Source organism: Dromaius novaehollandiae, chromosome 8 (assembly GCF_036370855.1).
Source record: "Dromaius novaehollandiae isolate bDroNov1 chromosome 8, bDroNov1.hap1, whole genome shotgun sequence".
Lineage (NCBI taxonomy): Eukaryota > Metazoa > Chordata > Aves > Casuariiformes > Dromaiidae > Dromaius > Dromaius novaehollandiae.
Window position 1 is genome coordinate 39,479,991 of NC_088105.1, and position 22,207 is coordinate 39,502,197.

At 48.3% G+C, this 22,207-nt stretch overlaps 1 protein-coding gene across 7 annotated transcripts in view; it reads right to left on the reverse strand.

Moving 5' to 3' along the window:
* The window catches only part of KANK4 (KN motif and ankyrin repeat domains 4), a 44,223-nt gene that overhangs the window by 15,343 nt on the left and 6,673 nt on the right, over positions 1-22,207 (reverse strand). For 2 of the 7 annotated variants that reach the window (XM_064516296.1, XM_026108645.2), the window contains exons 3-6: positions 21,873-22,018; positions 20,017-20,305; positions 4,714-4,871; positions 387-468 (exon numbers count right to left, since the gene is read on the reverse strand). In XM_064516296.1, the coding sequence (XP_064372366.1) occupies positions 387-402 (16 nt within the window). In that variant the 5' untranslated portion in view covers positions 403-468; positions 4,714-4,871; positions 20,017-20,305; positions 21,873-22,018. Of the gene's footprint in view, positions 1-386; positions 469-4,713; positions 4,872-8,617; positions 9,414-14,981; positions 15,076-20,016; positions 20,306-21,872; positions 22,019-22,207 lie in introns of those variants that run through there. The other 5 variants (XM_026108644.2, XM_064516295.1, XM_064516297.1 and 2 more) reach the window with 5 other exon arrangements.

Sequence of the window (22,207 nt, forward strand, 5' to 3'; positions counted from 1 at the left end):
CTTTCATCACAAAAGCACTACTGAAATGTAGCTGTCTTTCCGATGGGAAGTAGCATGTGAAAATCAGAGCGACGATAAAGGGGAAACGCAGCACAGAGTGATATGGCACAAAAGCAAAGCCCCACAATTTGGAGAAGGATCTACAAAGAACAGAGGATGGGAGGGCAAATGTGTGCTGAACTATAAGAGCTGTGACCATGCTTTCACTGTGGTTTACAACGGCTGCATAATATATGAAAGCTGCATTTTCCATCCCTTGGCCCTCGTGTCTATCTATAGAGCACAGGTTATTTACAGTATTTTTGGGTAAGGAAATTACTTCAGGGTTTGGGGCTTTTTTCAAGAAACAAACAAGCAAGCAAGCAAGCATCCAGTAACCTCCATACCATCTGTCTTCTCCATGATGTGGTCTAATCAGGCTGTCAGTCAAACATCCTCCGACAGGCTAGGACAGATGAGCCAGTTCACCTTTCAAAAAAGCAAATAAATATTTTTTAGATGAAAAAGATCAATCATCCCAACTTTATCTGTCCTTAAGGCCTTACACCACTTTACAGGACACTCCCTTTTAGTTCAAGTATTCTGAAGCCTGACCATGCCTGGTGAGCGCTTTTAAGCATGCTTCAATCAATAGGTTCCTTTTCTAGTGGTAACAGCTCCTGCTTCATAGATGCATCCAGGGTAGTTCTTCCTCACAAAACACCCCTTGTACTACAAAACTACTATGTACTACGCTACAGCTGGACGCAAAAGGGAGAAAGGAGAATTTCTGTTAGGTTTGCAATAGATGGCATAGGAATGCTTCATTGATTACTACAAGCTGATTACTATATCGTCTGCAACTTGCATCCTGCTTAATATGTCATCTCCTGGCGAAAACCGCAAGGGATATAAACTGCACAGAAGTGACTGCATAAATGCAAAACAACCAGAAAGATTCAGAATCCATACTGAATCCTATTCGAATGAAACCCAGGACTTCAGAGCATGTCCATATTGTTATAATGAGCCTTCACCAAACACTAAAGCCCACTAAAACATGCTGCTCCTGTGAAAGCCTTCCCTATTGGAAAGATCTGCAGATGGAGGTCTACCACGGCCTATTCCACGAACTTTATATCCAGCCTGGTCTGTATTGCCCTCCATCTCTCTCTCCCATCACGTGGACATGGTAAGAACCTCTTGGACTGCAAAAGCACAGAGTTTAAGGCCAGGAACAACCAAGAAAGTTCCTGGGTGAAGCTGTCTTGTTCCATGCCTGCTAGAAGGATGCCAGAAGGAGGCAGGGTAGGGGTAAGGAGGCCAAGGCAAATGGATATCACTCTAGGAGGTTTCCTAACTTGCATGAGGACAACATCAATGCTCAGAGTGAGAAGGTCTGTCTTTATTTTTGTTTCTGGTCTTGGAAAAAGTAGGGGTTTCTTGGAGGATAGGTTGGTTGTTTAGGGTTTTCCTTCAAGTACCTAATTTGGTTCCTGGCCAGAGGGCCAAAGATGGTCCCACAGCAGGCTGGAAATCCACCACCACTTCTCCCAGTGTGCTGTAGTGGGTCTCTAATCTACACCAGATTTGCAGGGGAAGGACGAGGCAGCTTGAAGAGATGGCTCCTAACCAGCAGGGAACGCAGCAGCGACCCTTTCTTTCAGAATCTAGTTCACAATCATCTCTTTGATCAAAACGTCAGAGTCTGAATTCATTTTCTGCTGTTAGTATTTTGCCTAAATAAGGACTTGAGCATTTCAGCGTGCTTTCACAACTCCCTATGAACAGGTTCCAGCCAACTTCTACCCCTCACTTTGCCTGTTATGGTACTTATCTAGCACTAGTCATCTCTTCGATCTTTCTTTTTTCTTTTCTGCAGCGTCCCCCAGCAGAACAGTGTCTCTAGAGCGCTGGCTCATTTACAGTCTCAAGAGAAGCTTGTCTAGTCTGTCCTCTCTATTCTGCATCTCCTGAATTCCCCTTTTCTTATGTAATTATTTTTGCATCTTGTATCTCAACTTTCTTCTTGTGGAAATGGCAAGATAACTAGAAATACAGTACAGACAACTAGAGTATATACAGAGTTTAGAGGTGCTGCTGCTCTTCCATTCTAGAAGCACTGAAATGAAGTGTTTTAATTGCATCAAAGGCCAACTGAGAAAATGAAGTCAAATCTGGCTGCATTATTATCTTAGCATGGATATACTGAAAGATCAAAATCTTTAAAAAAAAACTAGCTGCAGTTTTGTTGTTAAGGTAAATCTGTATATAGCCATGATGGCATCTGTATATAGCCGTGATACAGCCATCCCAATTACGGGCTGGAGGGTCCCTAATCAAAGGAGAGTATTAACACTCTTAAAATGTTTCCATGGTAGGTACCTCGCTGATGCTCGTGCAGCCAGACAGAAAGACTGACACCTGCCCAATGAGTAATTTGCTTATCCGCTGTATTAACACCACAGAATCAGCTCACAAAAGCATGTTCCTGAACCATTTTGACCAACAGACTCCTGATGTGTTCCCAAATTAACTGCATTTCTTCTATAAAAGGCAATTTCTTCTGTCTCTTTATGCCAATAAATAACGTGTGCCAAAATGAACACTAACCTCTTTTGCTCAAATGTTTTTTTTTAATTTTCCGATTACAGTCAATTATGGAGCAATTATGAATCCCAGCTACAGTATGACCAGTTACATTTCACTCTTCTAGGTCATTTATTAAAAAAAAAAAGCCAGTCAATAGGATGCTTTTTAATATCTAGATAATTATATCTAATTGGTTCATTTATGAGTTGGCTCAGTCCCAACTCTGCAGTCCAAATTGATACTATTACTTTTCTCTTTTGACCAATCTCTTTCCGAATCACCTCGTAAAAGGATGCTGAATGTACCCTACCAGCTTGCTGATGCTCCTGCGTTCCCTCTGGTGCCATTTAGACACAGCTCTGATGGCTCGGAGCCAAAACCACAGGTCCTTGTCCCCCAACTGGTGCTCTTCAATGACTGTCCATAATAAAAATGAGAGCGAAATGAAGGCATCCATCCGAATAAACGTCCTGGAAACCCAGCTGCGTCCTGCAGCCATCTCAGTGCAACAGAAGTGAAAAGGGGTTTAATTTCTATTAAGGAAGGAACTATGCCTCGAGAAGGAGGATAATCTTCCACCCAAGAGCCCATTCAGGCTGCGGGTGAAAATCCTCCCACTTTTGGTGCAAACCTTTCAGACAGTCTGAGAAGAAAAGGATCTCCCTTGCTGGGCACAGGGATGGGTCCCAGCTATGAAATTAGGGCACTCTGGCCCCGATTTGGTGGCTTTGCCAGGGCTGTACCCTGCGCCTGCGTGGTTAGATGTCCCAGCTTACATCCTCCTCACGCCATTGGCTTCAAGCATGTGAGTCCTCAGAGGTGCTTCTGCAGCACGAGGGGCCAAGGCAGTCTCCAAGGCCAGTGGCCTCTTCCCCGCCAAAACGAGCCCAGAAGTCCCTCCACCACTCTCCAGCCCCCGCGAGCCCTATTGAGGGTGACCACGAGGGACAGTGGGGATTTGCCTTCTGCAGTGGGGCTGCAGTGGCTGAAGCCACCTACGTCCAACCATCCCATGAAAACGTCTGAAGTTGCCTTGGTCTGGCCCTCGCGCCCTGGGACATGGTGCCCAACCTGGCTCCCCGAGAGCCCTGTCCCGGCCTCTGCAGCAGCGGAGCGCTAACACCAGCCCAAAATGCACCCTTCTGCCCTAAAACAGGGCCTGACTTTGGGACTACGTCTGATGCGGCTCATCCTGGTCACCCTTTTCACGCACGGGCAGGAATCCATTGCCACATCCCCATATTATTTAGAGAAATCATACAGACACAGGATGGCATTCAGCAGTTCTGTAAACTCATCTCCTCTTTCTCCTTTAGTAAGTACTGAGCCACGCTGTCATAACGGTCCCAGAATATGCGCCGAGAGGAAGGACATTATGCACAGCCTCGTCCAGCTGACCCTGGCTCAAGTTTTTACATTGGTAGACTTTCCCTCCATTACATAATACTGAAAAATACTATTTTAATCCCCAGGCAGACATCTCCACATACACAGCACCTTTGATTTTTAGTTTTACTACACACAATGGCTGTGGAGAGGATTAATCTGTGTTTATATTACAATACTTTCCACATGGCAAGCATAAATATCTAGAGAAATGCAAATCAAGAAGCCAAATATTTGAGAGGGCAATAGTACAGACCGGAGTCATTTCATCCCCTTGGGCAACCCATCTGCAGCGACAATGTACTGTCCTTTTAAATAGCCATGTCTCAAAGACTATTTCTTTACGGTCACATTTAACCCTTCCTTCACTCTCTATCACTTGCCATGACATTACAAGCATCTGCCTGCCCCCCCCCCCCCCCCATGCACCCAAGTCAGCAGAAATGAAAGCAGCATTATAGCCCAGGAGATTCAGAGAACAAATTAACTGAACCACAAAGGCAGATATATGTGTGAAAGTCATTCTCTGAGAAGATTTTGCTAGTAACATTAAATTAGAAACATTTAACCCCGTGCCTATAAATAAGAAGATAATTCATCCCTGCTGCCTGACTAGCACGTTAACCCGCTCTCATTAGCTCTAACACAACACTTTTTTCAGCCGTGGCTGTCACTTTCTCCTGCATTGCAGCAGTTCGATTTAGCACTTCATTATGAAAGGAAAACTATCATTAGAAAAGCGTGTTATCATGTTACCTTCTCATTCTCCCAGCTACAAAAACATGAGCGAGCAGAAGAGCTTTCCTCCCTCGGAGGTATCTTTCTCGGTGCTGAGAGCCAATAGTTAAGTGTTGAGAGCAGCAAACGTGCGTTTTCCAGTTGTTAAAAAGTTGGTCAGCTGATCAGTGACCTTGCTTGAAAAGCAAACACAAGTTTGAAACAAGAAGAACAAAAGATGGATTAATTTCCTGATGAACCAGCACATAAATCTCCTGCGACCTTTTTGAAGATGGTTAAAACCTGCTCAGTAAAATTAGTTACTTTTTATAGGGAGCATAATTATCTTCTTCATAAAGCACCAAATGCTAAATCCTGCTTGGGCTATCACTGGACTGTCTTCCTTATCAGAAAAGATTATTTAAAAGATGGTCAATTATTAACGATACATTTCTTACTATACCTGACGTTGCAGACCTTCCCACTGAGCTGCAGTTCTTCACATGCTGCATCGTAGCTGGGCTGAATATATTACTGAGTCTCTTTAGCGCTTCTCTCAAGAAAATAAAAGCTGCTGCCACAATTAAAAGGCAGCATCTTTACTAGAAGACGCAGAATGTCTCAGCGTTAATAATTAATTCTGTTTAAACCCCATTCTCGCAGGCTATAGGGGTGGCAAAGGAGCATTGCAGCATTGCCCCGCGCCGGGGAGCAAACCGAAGGAGCAGAAGGGAGGGTGGCGCGCGGGAAAAATCAAATGCGTCAGCATTTTGCACTGGGTTTTTGGGTGCAGAGCGGGGGGACTCGGGAGCTCTCGAAGGAGCGCACGGTGATTTCTCGCCGGCAAGCTGGCGCGCGTCGTGGGATGTCGCGTGGGAGCGGGGCAGAGCTCGCGTCCTGCGGCGGTGGCCCAAGCTCACAGCCAAACAACAAATCTCAGCCTCTCCACTACAGTTCCAAAAACTTCTGGCTTTCAAGAGCTCCAAAGGCGGGATAAAGCAAGGGACTTGGTACTACCGTATCAGCTGAGCATGTCAATACAAGTTTAGTTCAAAAAGCCACGATTTGATGCTCCAGGGCCTGAGCCAGGCCACATCACCCGCACCCAAACCCAAAACACACCCAACGCGCCCCTTCCCAAGGGCTGGCCGCTCGCCCGGCTCAGCCCCACGGCAGCCGGAGCGGGAGCAGCCGCCAGTGCCACTGCCGACCCCATGCCCTTCCCCACTGCTTAACAAGCAGCGCAAACCAAATGCTCACAATGTTAGCAGGGAAAAAACATGGTTATTTGACCTTACTTTTGGTCTGCAGAACAGCGCCGCTTGCATTCTTTTAGGCTCATTCTACTCAAAATGTAATTTTAGAAGATGCAGTTTCAAGAAAAACAGGCAAGTTTTGCCCTTGCAGGAAGTAAAACAGTCTGGAATTGTACAGAAACCAAAACGGTTCGCTCCGATTTGTTAGCACTCCCCAAGCCATGGATGTGTTAACTTTTCACGTAACCAATGAAAAAAAAAACGCCCATTTCAGAAGCCTTTCTAAATTCCATCTCTTTCCCATGTCACTGTGAAATCGTATACACCATGCCGTGCTGTTATTTTATGTTGAGAGCTTCCCACTTCAACAATCAATTAATATGGTCGGGGTTTAAAAGCAGGGTGAAAAAGGGTGAAATTAAGAATATGTTGGCTTATTTAATGTTTACCCCAAATATGTTTTGTCAAATTCTTCTCTTGCTCTTTTCTGCTGCTTACATTCGCTGCATGAAGTAGCACGGTGGGAAAACACACATTAATATACAGCAGAGATTTTAAAGAAAGCTCAAAAGACTTGCTTATTTTTTTGCATTGCTATTATACACACAAGACCTGCAGCTTTGTCCAGACACAGTCCCCATGGTACCGCAGGTGGTCTTCCACATGTGCCCAAACCAGCTTTCCCACAGGAACGACCAAGGAACCCAACGCAAACTCATCAGTTACAGGATGGTGCCTCACAGAGCTACGACCTGTTGGCTTCCAACAGCAAAGGTTGGACCACGCAACTCAGGAGGGACCTCCCAGCCTTCTGTCGCTCACCGAAATACCTGCCTGTGTCGAAGTGTGGGCACGTCTGCATGTGCACACATGTCGCTGAACGGAGATGGCACGGGGTAGGACATGCGGGAAGGACATCACCTAGGCAATGGTCCAAAACAGGCCTGCAAGACTCGGCAGGGGTCTGTCATGTATTTAGAGGCCTCGACGGGAGAACTGGACGATTCGCCCAGCCATAGCTCTGGGCTCTTTTAGCTGGTGCAGTGGGAAGGGCTGAAGCCTGACCTACAACCTGCAGATTTATTGCAAACTGCTGCCCCGGAGACCGCCTGTTCCCTCTCCTCGCCCTGCGCCAGAAGCAGAAGAGCTGTCAAGGCTCAGGAGGAAAAGCAAGAGCAGGACCAAAAGCCTCAGATCACCTTCAAACCAGAGCTGAGCGGTGAGGCCACGATGGGCTTGCACCGAGGGAGTCCGGGGCGGGAAGCTGCTCCAGACCTCGCCAAAGAGCCTCCCAAAGGCAAAGCCTAAATTGCAAAAGAACAAAGGAGCGGCCAGGAAATACTCCACACACCCTGGGCAAGTTTCCTAGGGAGGGCCTGGAGACGCTCCCCGTGCCGACGGGCACAGTGGCCCACCTCCCTCCACCTCCGATCCGGCAGCCCTCCGCTCCCCCTGCTCCGCGCAGGCCGGCTGGGCGCATGGAGCTGCGCCTCAGCCTGACGTCCGGGGGATCTAAGCCTCGGCATTCGAAGGGTTACACCAAAAACCTGCTCCATCCAGGCGGTCTGCTTGATTACACAATAACCAGCCGAGCTATTATTACAAGTGGACATACCGAGAATAAATATAGCCTCTCGGGGAATATTTGTTATACGGATTTTTTCAATTCTGTTTGACTGTAAAGGAAGAAAAATAATGCATTTCCAATCTGCCGGGGACATGAGCAACACGGGTGGGAAGACTGCTGTATGGCGACGGGCTGCGAGCGTCTGCTGTTTGGCATAGGCCAGGAAAGGAATTTCCTCCCAGGCAGAAAAAAGAAGTTTGAAAACTTTGTGTGATTAAATAAATAAATTTAAAAAATGTGGCTTAAAGCCATCCATGTATTTAGGATAGAGAGCAAGCAGGGTTTATGAATTGGCAAAGCCTTTATGGTTTGCCTCGCGAGAAGCTGTCACTATTTGAAAGGTTTTAAAAAGTGAGAGAAAACAGGGTTTCCTCTAGGAGAGATCTGCAGCCCAAGGTCCCATCGCACGCATGTGGGAGCGCATTAGTAACGCGTCCAGCATTTTGCATCGCAGCACCAGTCACCATCACCAGACCTGCACCCTGCGAGATCACCTGGAAATGCAAATTTGGGCTGGATTTGGGGTGGGCACGGGACTGCACTTCCGTTGCATTAGCCCATATCCTAGGGGAGGCGCGTGCTGGCGCCACGCTTACACGATGGCTGCGCTGCAATCAGAGGACAGAAGATAGCAAATTAAAGTCACGTTGGTCAATGATACCTGAGCCACCATATAAAGTTCATACATCAACATTAGGAAATGTGAACTGGCAAACTGAATTTATAGCAAGAGAGTTTGATCTGCTGCTGTCAAACCCCAGCCAGAGCAGCACAAACGAAGCCAGCAGGGTCACACCGGCAAGAAAGTGGAACAGGTATGTGTTAGTGGATATCATTCAATGAAAACGGGCACGGAAAGCCTGGGGGAAGGGGGCTTTGCATAGAGCAGGGTGAGGGCAGCTCAAAGGGCACTTTGCATCCTGAGCGGGTGCACCAAGAGACCATCAGTAATTTCAGATTTGTGTTTGTCGCAACACCTTCCTGCTCTGCTCCTTTGGCTCACAGTGAGACCCTGGTCCCTGCAGGCTAGCAGAAAGGGCTGCAGTCAAGAATTATTTACCTCATTTCCAGAAATTTCATGCATCTACTGTAATACTCAGTCGTCAAAGTTTGGAGCTTTGAAGAGAAAGAAACCAAAGAGACGAGCTGAGAGGAGCCAGCAGGGTGGAGGAGCCGGGCGAGAAGGTCCAGGCCCTCTGGGACCCAGCAGGGAGAGGCAATCGCCTGCTTGGAGGACTGCCAGCTGTTTTTAAATGCCTTAATATCCTGAACGAGCAGTGCTACAAAAGTGCAATTATTAGCATCCCTTTCAAAGTTTCTTCTGTTTTCCTTGTAAGAAGATATTCCAGCTTTAACCACCATGCCATTTAGCATGGGAAGGACTTTCTCTGGGCTTTACATGATGAGCGGTCGCATGATGCTTTTGTACAGTGTTATCTTATTGCACATTTCAGAAGGAGAACAGGAACAGATTTTGGGATGCAAAGGTAGTCACTTCAGCGAAGGAAAGGCTGCGGTGGATGGCGCTGGCCGCAGGGTGTTTTGGGTGCTAGACCGCCTGTGCTGCCCGAGTCTCAAGCTCCCTACAAATCACCTCAGGAGTAACAAGGTGAAAACATGGAAGGGGGGTCAGTAAGGAACAGGGATGCTGAACAGCAACGCATGCATTTAGGAAGAGGGGGTTACTGCAGAACCACGGGATTATGATACACCGTAAAAAGAGACGTGCAGAGACATTTAAGTGCCCGGGGCGAGAGCTGGTGCAGGCCTTTGCGGCTATGTGCTAAATCCTCAGACCGTTCCCCTCCCCTGCTTCAAAGCAGGATGTGCTGCCGGGCAGCGTGCCGCAGACCTGCCCAGGCCATCGCAGCACAGTCCCCCGGCTCCTCCCGGAGCCGACCCCAGGGACGCACGAGGGCAGCCAGGCCACGGCCCTGATCGCAGCAGAGCCGCTGCTCCTGCTTTCCTCGCTGATGGGGCGTTATTTGCACGTTAATGAAACTTGCAGATAATACTGAATTGGAAGTATAACTGCAAACATCAGAAAACAGACTATAGAGTATGAACCACAGCCGCAGAAGTCAGGGCAAAGTGCCTTCAGTTTCGGTCAAGCGCACTGGAAGATTAGAAACATAAGCAAAAGAACAGCAAAATGAGAGTCAACTGGGAGAAATGTAAGCTGAGAAAACTAAACGTGCCCTGAGCAGGATGCAGAAATTTACTCTCAGGAAAAAACGGCCAACTAGAGCTTCGCAGCGAAGCAGCCAAAGCGTTCGGGGGACTGGGGGGAAGTGCTGCCGTGAGAGACAAAAAGGTATCACCAAAAAAAGGGACATAAATCTTTAAATCACTGTGAAACTAAAACGATGCAGAATCCAGATGCTTGCTGAAAATTCGTCATCTGTGGGGGGGGCCGGCGAAAGCTTCAGCACGCGGCTCATGCCAACACGCGTCCGGAGGAGCCGCCCTGCGCGAGGGCACGCTGCATCCGTAGCGTTTCCCATAGTCGCCGCCTGCCTGGGGTTGTGCAGTGAAATTCAAGACGATCGCTTTAGTCTGGAAACTGTCTGCTCTGCGATTGCTCTGCAGTTTGGGCCGGAGCTCGCCCACCGCCGCAGCAGGGAGGAGGTTTGCTGTGCTCCCACCCTGGCGTCAGCAATCGGCCTTTCTGCAAAACTGCAGGGAAAAAACCCAGCGGAGGCGGGTGCATAGGGTGGGGGTTGCAATAAGTCACTGCCAGGCTGGGGAAAGGGCATGCTTATTACAGGAAAAACATCCTTTAGTGGAGTAAAGAGAGGAGAAGTTCTACTTGAGCGGGGCAAACCCGAGGAAGGGATGAAGCTTAAAGGTGCAACCAGAACAAGGGTGTGCAGAGAAGAAGGAAAGCCCGAGCTGACCCTGCCGGCACTAAAACACATAGTCTAGCGGGTAACCTCGCTTAGAGGAGCGGCCGCCCGAAGGACGGATTTCAGAGGTCTCTTCAAACGGCAGTAATAAAGTTACAGAGATACCAATTTTGCTAGAACTGCTTATTGCTATTTAATAAATGGAGTTAACTTCCTGCCAGCCTTGCCATTAGAGAGGCACATTTCAAGAGGAGGCATGGCGGTATCAGTCTGTCCAGATTCCTGCCGTCTCTTATGGCCCACTGGGAGGGGAAATGATAGCGTTCATCCCCTCATCCGATAACCCCGTTTCCAGCTGCCCTCCGATTCACTCTAATCATGGTCACATAAAAGCTGTGGTTAATTCTCATGATTTTATCAGGTGCCTGGAGAACTGCGGCAATTTCCTTAAAGTCGCATTTCCTGGAGCCAGGTTACTACAGAAAGCGCTTGAAATCATGAATCAAAAGTGCCCTAAAAACCACAAGGCAAACAAAAATCTTCAGTGCCTCATTTTTGATGTTCAATCTTTTCGAATACTTCTTCCAAGTTTTGGGGAAAACAAATGCAGGATGTGGGGATGCTGGTTTCTGGCCTTTCTCAGGTTGCTTTCTGCATCTCCTTGACTTTGGGACCGGTGAAACTTTGCTGCCGCACTCTCAAACACATCCAGTTAAAGAAGCTGGTATTTCCTTTAAGACAAAGAGTTTGTCCTCAGCGCAGCTGGGGTCGAGTTGCCCTTGGTGTCTTTGCATGGAGGTGCTTGGCTGGAAACGTCTCCATTCCCTAGGGAAGAGAAGGAGCCTTCGGATGCTCTCCAAGACTGGACGTGGAGGCAACGTGCCAGGCGAAGGCGCTCCTGCCTGCAGCGAAAGGCTCTCCCGTTGCAGGCAGCAGAGCCCCGTGCGGGGATCCCTCCCCTTGCTCCAGCGGCGGCACGTCGGCGAGGGGCTGCTCAGCATGGGGCTGGGATTGTCACCCCGCCGCAACCCACATCCTGAGCAGAGCGTGTGAAAACATCTGGCCAAGCGCTCTCCCTTGGCTGCTCGCCACGCTGCTGTGAAGCCACCTAGACACTGGCGCATCCAAAGCCCCTGGGGGCTGCCCCGAGCCTGCTCCGGCCCCATGGTCCCCCCGGTCCCGCGGTCCCCCTGGTCCCACGAACCTCCAGGGCAGAGCTCAGTGCCGGGGAGCCACGTGACCGACAGAGGCAGCACCCGGACGCAAGGCAGTCTTGTGCGATTTCCCACCCTGGAGACAAAACATTGGTTTGTGGAACTGAAAACCACACATACGCACACAAATAACTCTTCCTAAACCCACTGCCCTGAGAAAGCTGAAAAAAAGCCCTTTGCTGTTCAGGAAAGCAGGCTGGTGATCCGCAGCTTGCCTTGTCCAACCTTGGCGCTGCAATCAACACCGGGCCCCCCCCCCTGCTGCCAAAACTTCCCCTCCAGCCTTAAGCTTTTCTGAAGTTTCATCAAATCTCCCTTCCTCTAAAAGCTTTCTGAAAGCTCCTTTGGTCCGTCTGTCCCTTGCTTACTCCTGGTAGGTGTCTGCCTTTCCCTCTCGCCCTGTGGCTGCGGAAGGGACTGCTCTCCTTGCTCGGAGCAAGATCCTCCAATTGCTGAATCATAATTCATTTTTACATCTACTTTTCCACCTTACTACTGTCCAAGCTGCCCAGTGCACAAATCCCTATGCTTACTACAGGACGAGTCCCGAGCCCCCGAGGCGAGAGCAGGCTCCTACGTACTGCCGGGGGTTTTGCAGCCCCTTCCCAAAGTTGCCTTGCTGCAGCGCAGGTTTAACAACAGTGCGCCAACTATTCTGCTCCGTTCTCAAAGAGCAGGGGATGGAGCTGCCGGTTTCTTCCTCTTCCAGGATGTTTCTCACATGATGGACATGAATCCGGGACAGCTCTGAACCGCATGCTCTGCAGCCTGGTGCCCAGCAGCGTTTCTCCAGGGAAACATCCCCCTCACACACGTAGGCGTAGTAAAGAAGTACAGGAGGGCTTAGGAAAAGGCGACTTTCTTCTGCTATTTTATTGGGAAATGCAGATCCCCACTACTGCTTTTCAGCATTTGTTTCCGTTTCTATTTCAGTTTCTAACCCCAATACAAACTAGCCAGGAGCAACTGATGGCAATGGACATAACTGGCTGGAAATCGGTAGGGTTCCCTTGCTCCGCACACCGCGGCTCTGCCGAGCGCCGGCGCCAGTCACACGGGCATTGCGTTTTCCCGACGGCGCTCAGCCCAGCCCACGGGCAACGCTACGGCCCAGTCCTGCGCGCAGAAGCTGACAAACTCCGCTCTTCAGCAAAAACAGAGGCAACCGACTCAGCAAGCTACTTGGTGGGATGAGGTACAAGACTGGAAATGTAATTCCACTGAGGCCTAAGATAAATAGGGATTAAAAGGAGCTATTTGCATCTGGCCTTCCACATTACTTCTTTTTTAAACCACAGCAGTGTGGGAATCTGTGCAGTTAGGGATTTCGGCCCCAAGTTAACGACCGGTTAGCATGTATGAATCAGAGTTTAGAAATTATGCAATATTTACTGAAATATGTATCTTGCCATTCTTGAACAGGGAGGTGTCATAGTAACCCTGCTGTCATATGATGCACTTAGTGGACAAAAACAATAACTTAAGATATTTACTTTTTCAACAAATGCGGTCAAGCTCATCTAGGGCAATATTTCAACAGCTTCCTTGAAAAGAGCCAAGGTTTGATCCATAATATGTTGTGATAAAAAATTTAACTTGCACAACATGTGACGGCTGTAAAACTGCAGAAGGAAGGATCTGAATTGGTAAAGAGCCTGTTAATGAATTTAAACTGTGCATTTTGCAGACTCTCAAAAACGCTCCTTCAACCAGGCTTTCCCCAAAGGCGGAAGGAGTCTCCTCGCGTGCCGACTGCCTCGCACGAGCGGCCACGGACCAAACACGGTGCCCAGACCCGGCTCCCTGCTCGCATTCTGCTTGGAAGGCAAACGGGGATTTATGCCGCTCTTTCTGTTCACAAATGTTTCGGAAACTCTCGGACCGGAGAAGGGTAGGGACCATACGGGCACCCACAGGGCAGCAGGTTTATCTCCCCGCCTCCTATGTGGGTTCGGGATTATTTTAACAAGTCTTCTGACCGACCGTTTTTCAAACGCAGACTCGTTAGCCAGTTAATCTTTCTAGCTGTCATTTTGTCAGAAGATTTTTTTTTTTGAAATATTACGGTGAAAGCGACTAATAATCAGCCATAAATCTGAGCCTGTGATCCACCTCCTCTGAGATATCGTTGGGGGTTACTGTTCAAGGTATCATATTTTTGCATTAAGCTTATCCCAAATTAAATGCAGAGCACAGGGAAGACTTGCAGGCAGGTACAAAGGCAAATGCTGAACAACTTTTTTTTTAAGCTTTTCTCTGCCCTTCAATGCAGTTGCTCTCCTTAGACCTCATATGCCAGATTTTCAGGTGCTCGCCACCTTTATTAGGACCACGTAACCAGGATATTTAATTACTGTTTTAGCCCTGGATAAAGGAGACGCTGCCCCCGAGCTCCGCGTCTCGGCGTGCTGGCTGCGGAGAGCGGCCCGAGGCAGCGCTGCTGGAACCGAAATGATGCAGCCCGGCACCGCAGAGCGGCACGACGCGTGACAGACGGCACCACGCAAACTAACTCCTCTCTTGAACTTCCTTGCTCTTGCACTGGAATTTATTCGCCCCCCTTTCTGCCTCCCCCGGGCACGTCAGCCATCTGCCCGCAGACCACCCAGCCCTGGCGGAGAGGTCTGGGAGCCCCATCGCCACCTCAGCTACCAGCTGAAACGAAAGAAAAATGCTCCAAGAGTTTCTCTCCCTGGAGAGCTGGAAAGTTTGCGAGGAAGCAGAGGGAAGCCGGAGGCAAGCGCAGGCACCCAGGGAGGCCGGGCTGGGGGCTTGCGCCTTGCTTAAACGGCATCTTCGCGGCTGGGGAGGTTTTTACGTTACCGGTTTGAGGCTAAATGCACAAGCCTTGCTGCTGCGGGCAAGGCGGCTTCCGCTGCGCCTCCCCAGGGGCCCTTCCCGGCCCCTGCACAGTGACACCCGGGAGGTCTCCAGACCCACAGTGGCTCGGAGGCTTCCTGCCCCCTCCCCACCCACGCTCAGCCCCAGCCCCGCACCCAGGAGTGCTCTGGCGGGTGTCCCCCTCCCCGCGGCTGGGGGCTGCTGCTGCCGCAGCCAGGAAGGTCGAGGGGCTGGATGTCCCCAAGCACCCGGGGGAGCAACCTCCAAAGCACCCCCCAAGTGTGCCTGAGCACCCTGGGGTGCATCCCTGAGCTTCCCCCGGAGCACGCACTGCAGCACCTCTCCGGTGCATCCCCCAGCACCAACTACCCCCGGAGCACCCCAAACTACTCCCGGAGCAGCCCCGCGGCGGCACCTCCTCCCAGGCTGCCGGCAGCCGCCACCCCCGCAGCCCGGTCGGTCCCGGCCCCGGTCCCGGTCCCGGCCCCGGTCCCAGCCCCTCCGCGGCGCCGCCCGCCCTCACCTGCGGGCTGCGCGGTGCCGGCGCGGCTGCTCCTGCGGCGGCGCCCGGGGAAGCGCGGGGCGGGCCCGGGCCGGGCCGGGGGCGGGTCGGGGCCGGGGCCGGGGCCGGGGCCGGAGCCGCTGCCTCCCCCACGGGCGAGCGGGCGGGCCGGGGGGGGCAGCGCCGAGGCGCCGCCGCAGGGCTGGGGCCCGCCGCGGTGTGGTTTTCATTAGCGCCGGCCCAGTACGGGGAGGAAAGGCTTTTTTTTTCTTTCTTTCTCTTATGAATACATTATTGTGCTGGGGCTCATTTTTTAACGTTTTATTTATACTTTTCTAACCCCACCACTACGCCTGTTTGCACAGAGGACGCTCAAGAGTGGAGGAAAGGGGAAATCTGTAGCAATGGGCTGTAGCTAGAGAACTTTCATTGTATTTGGGACCAGCTGTTTTCTGCCTCAGCAACTCAAGGCTGTCCGTTATAAAGCAGTCCCTCTTACCTAAACCCTACTGCGATACTTAATGTGGAACAAGTAAGGGAAACGCAACTCAGGCTTTAGGCTTTGAGCCACCCCATGATTTACATGCTATTTGCAGCACAGTCCTATACTGACACTACCTTTGAAGGCGCCAGGAATATGCCTCGAAGAAGTCAGCAGCGTTTAGTGACCTGCAATAGCTTCGTCTTTAGGATGAAGCTTGTGATTTTGCTTGTCTCAAGGCATTTGGAGGTGAACTCGAAGCTGGGCTCCCGGGCGTCCAGGGCACAGGAGAGCCGCAGCTCAGATGTGTGGAGGCAGGTCTGGACTATGAACTCAAGGTGCGCCAAGTAGGAGTGAAGCCTACTTTGATTCCCACCTCCTTCAAGAGGAGCTTAAATACCTTTCAAATCTGGGTGGGAAATGCTGTAAATCAGAACAAAGTCTTGAGCCCCAGTGGTCCTACCAACAGTGAGATGTGTAGCTCATCTCCAGGCTGGAAAACAGATACCCACATGTAGGGGCTGAGAGAGAGACTTCTGCTGCACATTGAGGACATAGAGGAGGAGGGAGAGGAGATGGGCTGAAGTAAATCAGGGTGGCTTGGTCGGCTGAGAAGAGCAATTGCTTCTGTTCACCAGAAAACCATAGTCTGGGTCAGTATGAACGTCCAGCGTCTCAACACGGTGATGCTGCCTAAGGGTTGGGTTTTCTTCTGCCTGTTTGCTAGGCAAGACAAGAGCCCTGCGAGCCGGGCGATGAACTGCATGTCCAAACACAGCTATCGCGTGGCCTGGAATATGCTCCTATTAAATGGTTAGGAATAATATCTCCCATTATATAACTCTGAAATTACTTGGGCTTTGCACAGACAAGGCAGGCACACAGTTTGGTCTTGCTTTCACTCCCACTTGATGGGTTGATATACTGAAAAAGAGGAAGACACTTCCTGCCAGTTTAACAATGCATCAAAGAGTCAAGTGAAAACTGAGTTTTAAGGGAGCATTTGGCTTGCTGACGCACGGAGAACCCATGCCACTACTGTAAAGCTATTTTTGCAGGGCCCAGAAGAGAGGTATCTTGATATCAGAAAGATTTTTTTTCCCTTGCTGAGGTAATTATACCACCTCTCCCATGGCATAAGTTGCTATATGATATTGTGAGCCACATGCTACGGTCGGTGTCCATCTGACCCGTAGGACATTTTCAGTTAAAAGTTCGCTAAGAAGGTGCAAAGCCCCAAAGAGAAGGACATTTGAAGGTTAGCAATGATTGGTGGTCCCAAAGCTAAGCTGACAGAAGTATTCCTATTTCACCATATTTGCAAGAGAAATTATTTTTTCTGGCATTGCTGCCTGATGGAGGTGGGAGATCAATTCCTAAATTATTTTCTTCTCATGTTCCCAAACAACATATTATAAAGTGTAGACCTGGCCTTGGAGTCACAGTATCTTTCATTGCTGTTTCTGGAACAGTGCCTCTTAAATACTGCCTGTTATTCAGGCTTGTAGCTAAAGCCATGGTGGATCCTTAACTTCAAGAACAGCAATGAGGCTTCTGCAGTAGACACTTTGGGCACCCAAAGGAAGCTCTTGTAGTCATAGATATTCAGCTGAACTTTTGTTTTGTTTGTTAGATTAAAGCTCTAAAAAAGTGTGTGTGTGTGTGTGTGTGTGTGTGTAAGGGAGGGGGGTGGCTTCAAGAAGAGGTGGTAGTTTACAGTGCGCAGATGGACTTTGCAAGCGTGCCCCAGAAAAGCCAGCAGGTTGGCAACAAGGACCAAAAAAAGCCCACTTTTGAGCAAACAGAATAAAAAAGTTTCTTTTTTCACTTATTTAGGTTTTACTTGCATGACATCTTGAAAACAAAGAATATCCCGCTCATACGGATTCTTACGCAATTCAAAGGTGTAACAGGTATATGCATAAAACCTGTGTTAAGTTCTTCTTCTGTCCCTCTAAATCCAAGAGAATAACAGTACTTTCAAATGAGTACGATAAACTAGGAGAGCTTACTTTGCTGTATGTTTAAATGAAGCATTATAAATTGTTTACAAATGGATTAGGTGAATTTGTTGAGGATAGCTCTGAGATGGCTGTTGAACATGACAGTTCAAGAAGTCTCTGAAATGCTGCTTGGCAGGAGCCAGGAGGGGATGGTAAGAAATGTAGACATGGTCTATTTATACTATCTATCTCCCTTTCTCATATGGCTTCCTTTAGGATCCACTGCTGGGCAGTGTTAGAGACAGTACTCCCTGCTACATTTTTTGGTCTTGTGCAGTTCAGCTACTCCTAGGAAAATTTATGAGTCATTAAGAGCTTTCAGAAATGTTTATTTGTCAGGCCACAGGTACTTAAAATTACTTTTGAAGCCAGACAACGCACTTAGGGGAATTCTTTCTGCTGCAGAAGTCACTAGGTGAAATTCCCCAGTGAGAGGTCAGCGGGACTGGCCAGCCCTCCCAGCCTTGACCTCTGCGCATCGGACGCCTGCTTAGGAACTGGCACCAGCTCAGGTTTAAAATGATCTCATTTCCAGAGGTCAATACAAGAGGTGAAAACAACAACAAAATTGGGTTCCCTACGGTCTTTCAAGGCCTGAAACATTTAGCTTTTCTTACCTCTGTTTTTTAAGACAAGGACTGGATCCTCCTATTTGCCTGTAATCCGTGGGGAGGAGAAGAGAACAGGGCAGGGGCAGGAGGAGTGAGTGAATTAGAGGTGTGGAAGCTCAGAGTGAGATCTCAAACTTTTTAGTAGACTAGGGATGCTCATAGCTGTCTTTCTCAATACAAGTAATCATAATAACAGTAATTTGAGATGGCTTGTGTCATGCAGAAATTGCATATTCTTTGCCTGTGTGAAACCCATGACTCCCAATTATCTTTAAAAGAGGAAGCAGTCCAGATGCTAAAGAAAGGATTCCCTGGAGAAATAGGTTTCCCTCCAACAGTGGTATTAGTTCCTGTGGGAGATATTGCCCCTGCCTGCTCTGCAATGTGGTGTTTGTGGTTGTTCCCGGCAGCTCCAAAGAGAGAACAGCCAGGAAGGCAGGACGAGAGGCTCCCGCCGTGTTTCTTCAACTGGGGGGAGACAAAGCAGGAAGGATCAGGCTGGGATTCTGGCTCTGTAGCAGCTGTAGCTACTCGTGTAATTTTCAAAATCTGCAATGACGGGTCCAGGGGTGTGATGTGATCAAGTTGTTTTAGAAACACAGTATAAAATCATTATTGTTCTATAGTATGCTACAGCGGTGCCAACATCCATTTTTGTAGGCTCCCTGCAAACTACTCCTCTTTGCTGTGCTCACAAGATCTGCCTTTTATGGTCTACAAATGCTAAAATCTTGCCACATCAACCCTTGTTTGACATAGTTAGGATCTTCTACGTTCAGTTTTTGGTTGGTGGTGTGAACAGGGTGAAATGTTTCTGCAAGTTTCTGGGTGCTACAACAATACAAAAAGCAACATAGCGAAGTAGATCTATTTGGGAATATTTTACGGACCGTGCTATCATAATACCTAGAAACACCCGTGAGCTATGGTTTAGTCTGCAACACAGTTCTCTACAATGTTTCCCTAGCTATGTGCCCCCTTTCACACTCCAAACAAGTATTTACGCTTCCCTACACACATCAGCTGGATGCAGGGAGGAAAAAACTTGGAGGGTAGATGTGACCCCCAAGGCTGGAAGAAGGGGAAGATGAAGCTGCCAGGAACCAACCTCATGCTCACTCAAAGAAGTGAAAGCTCAGTTCTGTTCTGAGCTGTGCACATCCAGTGATCCCCAAATAGGTATGGAAAATACGTATTTTTTGTATGGTGCATGCATCACTTCTGCAATGTTCAAATCAAAACGTGTGAGCTTGCCTGTCAAATCAATTTGTTACAGCTGTATTGCCTAAAAGAAATTGCTATGGCTTTGCAAGCATAAACAGTAAGTGATATTGCTTATATGTAGTCAGCACTGGTACAGCCATAACTGGAATTCAGATATTTGTTTATAGATCCCAAATCTACTTAAAGAAAGGGAAATTCATACTTCAGTTTAGATCTTGTAAAGTACAATTATCATTTTCCCATCAAATCTACTGTCATTGTTCTTTTTTATGTTCCTGTCAGTCATTCCCATCTCTAAAGTGCTGCTTATCTGAGTATTAGGATGTGATTGCATTTCATGTTTCTGCACTAAAAAGAGGGATGGAGAAAAATACTGCACAATAAACAGATTTAGCTGGCAGGGGGCTCATGCCAGAAGTTACTGCTGCAAGACAAAGGGTAGGTCTACACGGCAGTTTGGTGAGACACCAAGTACATTAGCCTGCATCGAGCCCCATGCCAGTAGTGACAGGTTGCCCAAACTAGAAGCAGTGGCCCAGGCCAGAGCCCTTGCTGCGAGCACGTCCCCGCCCAGCCTGGTAGCAAGACATGCCGGCGAACCCATCGCAGGGACAGTAACCCAGTGTCAGAGCTGTCCAGTGAGCGTGTGCGTGTGCAGGGCTCTGAGCTTACACGTGATGAAGAGTCAATGCAGTTTCCCTTGTGTGTGTGCTTTACGCATTAAAACAAACACTTACGGAGGAGTGACATTCAGTCGTTCTCTGCCTTAGCTTTCGCCTTCAGGATTTTTAGCCGTATGGGATTCGTCAGTCCAGTCCAAGCGATGGTCCATGTAATTCCCGCTGACCCGTGACAACGGGTGCTTCTGCACTTTAACAGTGGTTAGTGCCTGATGGTGCCGAGACGACTTGCCTGTAATACCCTGCCGAACGGAGCCAGGCTGCACCAGGAGAAGCGTTTCCTCCCCACTTCTGCGGTTTCATCCTTCACTCTGATGAAATGTGATCTCTTAGCTTAGCAGGACTCCTATGGATAAAAATGCTACATGTTATAAACCTCTTTAAGAGCCAAGCAAGGGCATTTGATGCTAGGATATTTTGGAGCTATGATTTCAGCAGACTGCCTGCAGCCTGCTCACAGAAGCATTAGTTTTCTTTGACTACATTCCCCCTTTGATCCAGTTATAGCCCCCTCCTTGGACTAGGTGATGTTTTTAAACCTCATCAGCATCCTGAATTTTTATAATTGTGGTCTCATGTCTCTAAATGTAGATGTATGCAGCCAGAGTTGAGAGGAATTATGAAATCTATTTTAGATAGGTATGTCTATCTATGGAGAGGCTACCAGCAGATGGTGCAAGCATGTGCCGTTTTACTCTCTTCTGCACGTTTTATTTCCTCCTGTTGCTACTTCCTGAAATGAGTTACAGCTTCGTGAGCTGTTATCCCAACTCACTAAGAAACAGGGAGAAATTTTATTTTATTTTATTTTAATTTTGGCTTGCAATGTAGCACCTGCCTTCTCATTTGAATTCCACCCCATTATGGAAAACTGCACTTCCTCTGCTACCAGTGAAGCTGTGGAGCTGTATGTTATGTTAAACTGAGCAGCAGACTGTGAGTTGTGAAAGAAAATATGCATAGACAGACAAAAGATGGGGGGAAAAACCCTAAAAATCAGTCCACTCACAGAACATGACTTCCTTCTGCAGTATAAAACTTAGCTTTCAAAGACATTTAAGGAGAAATGTTCTGTTTCAGATCCAGTGGCAGAACCATCTTGTATTTGGCAGATTTTCAATGTACAGAACAACAAATGTTTATATTGTTATGATCTAATCTGCTTTATCTACATGTTATGGGTGTAATTATCTCTATGGATATTTCCTCATGTATAATGGATGCGTGTGTAACTTTAGAAAGTTCACAGATCATATTCAACTGTGTTTTCTCCTAAGTTAAGAGAAAGATAAATAAGAGCCAAGGCTATATACTGCCTGTGGTATCAGGGGCTACAGATCTCACTCTCAAAAACTATAAACCCTCCAGCATGCAGACGCACTGAAAAGCTCACATTTTGTGGCTCAGGCCTCCAATTGAAGGTTGCCTTTTGAAAGCTGAAACGAAAAGGAGACCGTTGCAGTTTTTACAGCAGAGTTTACAGAACCATGGCAATTTATTCCAATTTATTCATTAGTCATTTCCTGCTTTTTCCTGAAATCTGTATATTTAAGGATGTCTAATCCAAAGCTTTTTGGACAACAACCGGCCCTGCTCAGGTCATTTTAGCTTGGCTTTACACAGGGGTTACTCCATGAAGTTGCTCTGCGCCTCATGTTAGCACGATGCGGGGGAGACGACCCTAACGCCCAATACGAGCTGGGAGCTGTGCCACCAGGGCTGATGTCAAATCACACATGCTGCCCCATTACTGGGAATCAGGTAAGGGCTTGACGAGGCACCTCTCGGAAAGGAGAGTGGCCAAACTGAGGTAACAGTATCGGAGTTAAATGATGGGTTATAAAAGATTTGAGAGCCTACCGCTAGGAAAGCAGATGTGAGACTATAGCTTTGGGACAGCTTTAGGAACTTACAGTAGGAACAGCTTTAGGGCTTGCGAAGGTCCTGGGCTGCTCGCTGGGGGAAGAGTCAGATTTCCTTTCAACTGCAGCAAAGTGAATCACCTGAATTTCCTTCCACGGTTCAGTCTGGTAGTGAAAGGGGACAGAGCTTGGACAACCTGTGGATAACAAAAAATAAGAATCCTAAATATGCATTAATATTGCTTCTATGTAAAATCAGTCCTGTGCTGATGTTTTATGGTCAACATTCTCATTTCTGTGAATGGTTTATTCCATTTCCTGCCATAAGGTGTTTAACCAAGAATCATGTTCCTCAAGAACATGGCTGGTTTTGCTAGCATGAACAC